Source organism: Electrophorus electricus, chromosome 14 (genome assembly GCF_041902795.1).
Source record: "Electrophorus electricus isolate QZ-2024a chromosome 14, ASM4190279v1, whole genome shotgun sequence".
Classification (NCBI taxonomy): Eukaryota; Metazoa; Chordata; class Actinopteri; order Gymnotiformes; family Gymnotidae; genus Electrophorus; species Electrophorus electricus.
In genome coordinates, this window is record NC_137510.1 from 23,140,893 (window position 1) to 23,150,107 (window position 9,215).

General features: G+C 38.2%; 1 protein-coding gene across 1 annotated transcript; it reads right to left on the reverse strand.

The window, feature by feature from the left end:
- Window positions 1-161: 161 nt before the first annotated feature.
- Window positions 162-4,762, reverse strand: dap3 (death associated protein 3). The gene is made up of 13 exons (XM_026999095.3): window positions 4,631-4,762; window positions 3,400-3,441; window positions 3,120-3,242; window positions 2,898-2,999; window positions 2,599-2,707; window positions 2,334-2,426; window positions 2,028-2,158; window positions 1,717-1,797; window positions 1,412-1,579; window positions 1,213-1,272; window positions 1,016-1,105; window positions 443-560; window positions 162-350 (listed from the first exon to the last, which is right to left on the reverse strand). Exons 1-13 carry the CDS (start codon window positions 4,631-4,633, stop codon window positions 265-267), a joined length of 1,206 nt encoding a protein of 401 aa, XP_026854896.2. The 5' UTR covers window positions 4,634-4,762; the 3' UTR covers window positions 162-264.
- Window positions 4,763-9,215: the final 4,453 nt, after the last annotated feature.

The following is a 9,215-nucleotide window of genomic DNA, read 5'->3' on the forward strand; positions in this document are numbered from 1 at the left end:
TCAATGATAAAAATAAATTGTATGTACCAAAAATGTTTCTGTTAATGTAACATTAACAGGAAACATTGACAGTATACTTGGATGAGGCAACAAAAAAAAAGCACTCTGCAATGACATACATACTATACAATTTATGAAGTGTGAGAGTAATGAGGCTGACATTTATCCCAAAAGATTTTTATTATTGAAGGCATCAGTTGCACATGATTCCTTGCATGTATTATCTGATAGAGCGAGAAAGAGAGCGAGAGCGAGATAGATTTATTACAGGAAGGAACACAATCTTTCTAGGATAGATGGATTTCTGCTGCTGAGGAAAAGGAGTTCTTTCCTTCCCTCTTCTGTTCGGCCTGTACAAAAGAGAGATTTTCTTAAATGTCTGTTTGCAGACGTTGTGAACACCTGTTTACTGAGACACGCACGCGCACACCCTCTCACTCACTGTGAGGATGCTGGAGCCAGTTCCGGTCCATGTAGTACAGGTAACAGCTCTCAAACTCCTTATCGCTGTAGTTGGAAACAGGTATCGGCACAAAAGGATCCATGTTATCAAATCCCTCCTAAAAACAGAAATGTACAACATTGCACAAGTTGTCTTTCACATTCTCAGACAGAGTATCCAGGGGCAAGATGGCACTTGCAGAGTATAACTGGTAACAATAGTAGAGTTGCACAACCTTTTAAATTAAGAATATTTTGAAGTTCATAATCAAATTCCTATATGCAGATGAAAGGAGCACGTTTTATGGTACTAAAATGACCTGAGCAAGATACATTAGAAATCAGTATTCTTTGACCAACATCAACCAGTGTATTAAATGGTATGGATTTCATAAAGTTTAAATATTTTGTTCTACAAAGAAAAAGTAGTGCAAAATATGGTGTGTTTTTAAATAGTGGTCATTATTTCTTATTATTGAACAGACTGAGAAATGAGATTGCATTTAAGGTGCTGTTCATGCAGAAAGACAATAATTCTAAAGGGTTCGCAAATTTTATGTTTCTGTTTCCTCACCTCTCCCAGCAGCTCCGTGGGAAGATAGGCTGAGCGAGGTTTGAACAGAGACCCTGTCTGAGAGAGCGTTGTGAGAATGGCTCCCCCACACTGAGAAAGAAGAGAATTAGAGATGAAAGATATAATGAAAACAGCATAAAAAAAAAAAAAACAATTACAGTGAAGAGAGTGTAGAAAAGGGTTATATAAACGCTTACCCAGTCATTCCTCAACATCTTTTTCAGGTTATGAATAAGTGTTAAGTCATCTGGAGATACCTAATATAAAAACATGGGATTAAAAAAAATGTATTTAAATTATTATTTTTTTTTAAATCATGAAACGTTTGATATTAGGAGTTGTATTAGTAAAGGAATAGACAGTACAATCTATTCACAGATCAGAAGGGTAAAGTACAGGACTCTTATCCTCCTTCTTCAGAGAAGTCTTCCCCCAAAGCGCATTGACTCCATCCACAGCCACAGCCAATCTGAAGGCGTCCTCAGTGGCGCCCCCTGCCTGCAGCCTCAGTTCCCGCAGCAAGGCCCCCACTACATCGCTGCTGCTCTTTACACGTGACATACCCTGAGTGGTGAACAGGTCAGGCATAAGGAGAAGGGGGGGGGGGGGGGGGGAGCCTCAGATATTTAGTCTCCTATTTGAGTTTAGCGGTTGGGACAATGAGGGGATAATGAAGAGGACAGGAGGTAAAAGCATCTCACGTGGTCAACCATCTCCCCCAAAGGCCGCCCTTCTTCTGTGCTCTCTCTTTTTGTCCAAATATAACGGCGCGTTGTCTTTATCTGCTCGCCAGCAATACATAGAGTTGAAAATTAACCCTAGCTGTCCTTCCTTAAATTTACACGGCAACATATATGGATGTAACTTCAGTTCAACATTAGAGACACTAGTTATGCAAATCAGAAGTCAGTATAGTAGTCTTAAAAACTACTCAAAACTAATTTACCAAGCTAAAATTGTTACAATATGTGATTACAACATTTGGCTAGAAGCTCAATTTTTCTGTTCATACCTTGGACAGAAAATGCTCATTAGTGATTTTAAAATTCTTAAGCCACTGGGAGGCCTCGATTGGTTGATCAAGGCGAGTAGGGCGGGATGATGATGGCAGCAGCTCCTTACAGTTCTTGACCCACAAATGAGCTACAGCCAAAAGTGAGCACGATAGAGAACAAAAACGTGAAAAAGAGTTTCAAATAAGGTAGCAGAAACATTTAAGATAACAGTCAACTAATTAAATAAAAGAACGACATGTTGAATCAGAGAGTTCCTGTTCAATGCTTCTCAATATAACAAACTAATTGCACGAGCTCCTGACCATCAGGTACATGCAGGACTAGCCAGCCTTGAGTGGAGCAGAAATGCAGTGTGTGGCACAGAGACATGGTCTTCCCACAGCCGACCTCTCCAACTGATTTACTGTCAAGGAAAACACTCACGTGCTCTCACTGAACAAAAACGAAGGTTAAGCAGGTACTCCTGGCTACAGGGGCATGGATCAAACTGGTGACACACAAAACCATGAGCACGGACAAAGGCTCAGGAATGGTGTTTAGTGATTATGGCACGCGTGATGGGGATACAGAGGATGTAGCGTAGCGCAGGTTTGGCATAGTCTGCCCTTTTCAGGTAAGAGATGAGTTCCAGCCCTGGCTGCCTCACCATGACACACGCTTCATTGAACGTCTTTATCTGGAAAAAAAGGGAAACACAAACAAAGCTCTGTCAAAGTATACTAAAGACCATCAGTCAGTTCATTCTCCATGTCTCATGTGAAGCAGGCACTCTGCTCGCACAGCTGATGAAGGACCTCTGTATGAAATGTTGTTTCTTTTGAAACTCTGAACATTACTACAATTTTGAAAGGATATATGCTAGGTACCTGCATTTGGAAGCGTCGGGGCAATCCATTAGGGAATGCTTTCTTGAGTTGTGCAGAGGGGATAGTGTAGTATTGACCAACTTGCTGTTCTGTATGGAACATCTATGAAGCAGAGATTAATTAGTGCACAAATTTTCATGACTCAGCAGAGACAGATTAGAGCACATGTACTCTGAAGGGCCATTTCATCCAGTTCACTAAGGTTTAATTTACGGTAGATACCGGATCACTCTCAGAAGTCTTGCAGAACGCCAGCTGACTTGACACATCTGAAGCTGTTGCCTCAGCAACCTTTTCCAGCTGCTGCCCACTGCCACTGAAGTGGAGAGGCCGTGTCTGTGACATCTAAGGACGACAATCCGATCAAACTATATTGGAACCCTTGACAGGGGTTTAGTTGTTGTTTATTTTCTCTGGTAACATCAAAAAGCTGAGGCAATTATGGATAAGTACATATTAAGATATGAATTTTGGTACAATAGATGGCGGCAAGACCACTTACCGTTAGACATAATCGGTGGAAAAGTCTTTGGAGATTCACGTTCTGTATAAAAAGTACAGTACAACATTTAGATAAAATACCTATCATGTTTGACTTTGTTTGTCCACAAAGTCACTATCTTTGATCAAAATACAAAAATCGTGATTGTAAGGTTCACATGATGTCACCTGTGTTATTTGAGAATGCTGGACAAGTGCAGTAGAACCTTCCCTAAACTCTTAACTTGAGCAGCATTAGAGGGCTGCATGGAAATGGTGTTAGCAGTAAGACCACAAGTTTGCACAGGTAAAATTTTAAATATTCCAGCGTGACAATAAGAATAAGCTTTATGGTATTCTTTTTTGGAACATTAAGAAAAATGTCTTAACGCCACGATAACAGTGTGAATGTAGACTTCAACATAGTTCAATCCAAAACACTCTCAGTCTCTTTACTGGGGACCATATTCTTTTTAGAATGGATTACAGTTTAGCTTGCCAATGGTTAGGCTGGGTCAAGTATTTTATACCATCATCAGATGAATGTGTCTAGAGTATTAGCTATCTAGTTTGATAATAATGAGGATTTCTAACACAATTAATAAAGACCAAGTAAGGCAATTTGAGAAATAAAAAGTGTAAGCATAAATAGTTACATATCTGCAGTACTGTGAATTATATCTGCATATATTATACGAGTGAAGATACTATTACATTGCTAAGGGTTTTAAAACTAACAAATGTAATAACAATAATAATAATAATAATAATAATAATAATAACAACAACAATACCAACAAAATCCTTTTTTGGATTTAATAATTTACACAATTTTAAAAAGTGGACAGAATTTCAACCAAGCTCTCTTGTATATAAGCTAAGGCACTGATTCGCTGTATTCGGCTAATTACTTTTATTTATTACCTAATTTTTACTGCAACGAAAAGGCATGAAAAACGGTAACTACCACGCTTTCTTACGCCAGCATGGACAAGCACTAGACAGCCATCTACAGATTTTGACAGATCATTATTTTAAACGCTTTTCTTGTACAGTATGATGGACGTAACACTCATAATATATAACGCCCTGCTATGTGGTTTTGCCCAGCGTGTGTAGGCTGCAATCTCTCCTTGATGACTGGTGTCAACTAGGTTAGCATTGCTAGCTAACAAGCTAGCTGGAAAGCTGCACAGGCATGACTGAAGCTAACGCGTGAAAACAAAATTCAGACTGTGGTTACAACTACTTACCATGTTCCAATATAATTAGTCAATATCCACTGAGACAAAGTATAAGCACGAACATTCAACGCATCTAGAAATATTGCTGGTTTCGTCCTGTCACAGATGTACAACGGTGTACGCCGCCATGATAAGTTTAAGTCATAGGATATTACGTCACGAACTCGTCAACGACGGGAGGACGGAACATATCGTTTGAGTACACAAAAAATAAAGCTGGCATGCCTAATTCAATAAATACAGTACACGTTTTCTCTTATAAAGGATGGAAATGTATCATGGTGTCATGGCTTACATTGAAATATGCCTAATAAATGAATATATTTTGGAAACTGTGGAGTATTGAAAAAGTCTTGAATTGTTACATTAGTATTTAATTAAAATAAAAGCAAATTTATTCTATAAAGTGGATCAAAGATCTAATGTGATCTTCACATGTCTTGGTTGACAGTGGAACAAAGCAAAACAAACAAACAAACAAACTGAATTCTTGCTTATTCTACAAAGAGATTATAAAATGGCCTGGACAATTTTATTGATATCCTAAATAGTAAGAAATAATTGCACTGTTTTGGTACTTTAAGCAGACAATACTCTTCAGACAAAACTGTCTTCAGTCACACAAGCACTTGTTCGGTTTAAATGGAGAAAAGTACTAACCATGATCTTTTGTGTCACCAGACTACAAAATAGACAAGAGAGGGACAAGTTGGGTAAGAAAAAGAATGTCGTAGACAAGCATGTTCAGTGTAATGTAATTGCATCACATTACACCACTGCTTTCAACACGGGTCTGCAGTCAATACACATGCGGTCACAAGAGGAAACTCGACCCAAGAGTGAAGAGAAAAATTGTTTGTATGGTGGAAAACAACCCAAGGAAAAATTAAAGCATGATCCAAGCTGATCCAAGCTTCAAGTTAAAAATAGTTTAAAGTCACACCATTTACTGCTGTCTGAATCAATATTGCCTCCAGGGCAGAAGACAAAATTCATGCTGAGAAGCCACAGTTCTTCTGAGAGACTGTACTCTGCACGAATAAAACAAAGTGAGAGGTTTTTGGTAAATCATATCAACAAATCAAAGCTTTCAAAAAACAGAACACCATTTCTGTGGTGAGATGTGGGGGAGGCTTTTAGATGTTTTGATGTTGCTTTTGTGTCTGGCACTGAAAATCTTGGATCTGTACAGATCACAATATAATCACAAGATTATCAAGGCATTTATGGACAAAACATAAAGCCCTGTGTCATAAAGCTGTGTCAGTTGCAAGTCATGGGTCCTACAGCAGGATTAAGAAAAACCTTGGACCATTTTGAAGTGGCCTGCTATGAGTCCTGAATCTCACTGAACATCTAGGTAAAAACCCGACATTAGGAGAATTTAGACATCTAAAGGAGAACCAGGTTCTACTGCTTAGAAAACAAATATGAAATATAAAATGGTGGAAACCAAATGGGGGGTGGGGTTCCCAAAAAAGTGGAAGGGTGCCAAATACCACTTTATCCACTTCTGTATGTGAGTGTGGTTGCTTAAAATGGCTTATTCAATGGCTACAAATAGCATATTAGTAGGAGATTAAATATTAGAAATAGTTGGCTTCATCAACTTCATGTAATATTCTTTTAAATATTTACATTGTAAATAATAAAGGTTACTAGTTATTTTTGTTAAACACAGAAAAATCTTTTGCTATATTAGTTTCTAGGAACTGCTGAGAGAGCCCAAAATATATGGGCACCTATGGGGCTTTGGTTCAACATTGTCATCTGTAAATGGATAATAATTTCTTTAGATGCAAACCATCTCGTGGACTTAGGTTATAACTCACTCATGTCTATCTTAAGCAGCTTTTGTATGTATCACTGAAAAGAAAGGTTGGCATTAACTCATTTCAGCAGCAACTCATGAATGCACTTACTATGTAATATGCATACACAAATGAACTGTATGAAGTGTAAAGCCTGGAATGTAGGAAAGAATTGAACAGCTGTTCTTTGGCACAATAGCACTTCTATAGGATGTGTGTGCAGCCTAATATTTTATTTAGGTTCAAGTTGTCTATGGACATTGTATGATTTACTACTCCTGAAAGTAAATTAACATAAGCCTAGTCGATGGGCAAATAAACTTTGTCATCACTTATTGTGATGACATGGATTGTGAATGGTTTCTGAGCTATTCTGCAATAGACTGAGCATGTCTGCATATACAGTTTTAATACACATGCTTTCTGTTTTGATGTGCTATTGTATGTTATTTGAATGTTCTTGACATACTTTCTTTTTGCAGAATTTTATAAACTAACATTGCAATCATACTAAAACCCAACCTATTTGTTTATCATTGTAGAGAAAACTTGTTATCACTTGATCCCTTTACAGAACACAAACCTGATTAGATGAAACCGACTTTACCCAAGTCCAGGTAAGTAATGAGTGTAAATGCTGGATAAATCCTACCCTAGATAAACCTAACATTAACAGCTTTTGCACAGAAGTTCAGTGTAAGGAGCCATTGTATGACAAAAACTGCACTAGTGTTTCCATTTCTAACTTTCTGAAAAAGATTTATACCACATTATGTATGCAAACTTTCTTCTTACAAACTGTTTATGTGCCAAATGTCCCTTCTCATGTGTTTACCTGGATGACAATTACAAAAATGAGGTAAACTGCAGTAGTGCCAGTCCCCAGTCAGTGAGTTCTATTTGTTTGGTTTGCTTACTTGTAAATAAGATACCCATGTGCACCTAGGCTAATAATGTGACAGGGTAGATTAGAACAGATCTCTCTGAAAGATATATGCCTTATATTTGAACAATTTATGTTTGTGTGAGTGATGAACAAATTGAAACCTTTGTAGTCTGATGTCCGACACCCAGCCAGACACGAGGCAGTGTCAACCCCCCCCCCCCCCCGAACACCAATCAAAGCTCCATTTCACACACACACCTCCCAATCACACCACTCCACATCACTGTTCCCCTTCACCAGAATACTAATCCACATGCATGTGTCTCTAGTGCACTCTGGCCTATTTAAACCCCCAGGTTCTTCTCTGTGGTGCTTTGCATTATCTGCCACTCTAATGCTGGGTTGGCTTTGCTTCATTCATCTTCCAGGGTGGTTGTTTTCAGGTCCTGTGGTTTCTGCCTTATCTTCAATTTCTGTTCTTAGTTGTCTAAATAAAGCCAACTTGTGCTTGTCTACTCATCTTGCTCTGCTGCCTTCACACGATATCAAATATTGGATATTAGGTTTGGATATTAAGATACTAACTAAGGCCAAAGGTTTAATAAAACCATAAGCAAATATTGTGTAAACTTTTACCAGGAGATTTTTTTGCACAACAGGGATGCTGGTTGAATGGGTAGGGATGTGGACATCCACCTCAGAGAATGGATTACTGTGTACTGCAATGGCTCAGAAACTGTTTTGTATGTTAGTTACAAGGCCGAACAAGTCCATCCAAACTGGCATCAGTTTTACCTTGATTACAGCTTTGGCCCTGGCAAAAGAATCTGAAATAAATAAAGGAAAGGAGCTAGTATTAAATGGTCAGATAGGATGATTCAAGGCAGATCTTTGGGCTGGAAAGATTGTAGAGTGCTCATGAACATATGAATAAAATTAATCAATCCATAAATGTCATCACGTATTCTGTACCTATTTTGATGAGATTGCATATTACATATTTTCATATTGCATATTGTATATTATTAAGTCTTACCTCCACCTGCTGTGGACATTCAAACACTCTATACTGTGAATACTAATATAAAACAAAAATACACAGTAGAAAGAGTGCAGGTAACAATGAAATAAGGTGATTTCATATTGATATGGGATGTCCACAATTAAAGCAAACAATGAAGAAATGAGAACCTTGAATTTCTTGTAAAACTACTAATATCTTTGGAGATTTTTTGGGCCAGAACATAAAAAAACCCTAAAGACTTTAGGGAAGACTGGAATATTTAATGTAGTTTGAGAACGTGCCAGGCTCAGAAACAGAAAATGTTTTGACTGACACTGCTTACCCTCACCTTGTACCCTATGTCAACAACACACAACGACCTTCTAAGAATACATCATTGTGAAATGTAGAACAGGTGCAATTTTATAGACTTGATTATTTTCTGTTTTTATCAACTTCTGCATGATAAGGCAATTTAATTATTCCCCTGGGGCCTTTACTATTGGCTGCTGCTGTAACAGCAATCTAGCAAAAATTGTGTATCCTCTGTTGCATCACTCACTACAGAGTTCTAAACTGCCTCTGGAAGCAACATCAGCATAAGAGCTATGCATCAAAATCTTAATGAAATGGGATTTCATAGCTATGCAGCTGCACACAAGCCTAAGGTCGGCCGAACTGTTGTATAGTGTGCTGCCACTGTGGAGAAGTGGAAATGTGTTCTGATGAATCATGTCTCACCATCTGTCAGCCAAGAGAATGCTACCTGTCAGTGAAGTTCAGACATAATGGCTTGAGGCTGATTTGGTTTAGGCTAAGCCCCTTAGTTCCACTGAAGGGTAATGGCAATAATGTATTATACAAATGCATATTAGACATTTGTATGCTTCCAGT

Coding starts and splice junctions, on each gene's coding strand:
- dap3 (XM_026999095.3), bottom strand. Junction 3,000..3,119: donor AGACTTCTGAGAGTGATCCG/GTATCTACCGTA, acceptor TCTGCTTCATAG/ATGTTCCATACAGAACAGCA. Junction 2,427..2,598: donor TGCGCTACGCTACATCCTCT/GTATCCCCATCA, acceptor ACAGTAAATCAG/TTGGAGAGGTCGGCTGTGGG.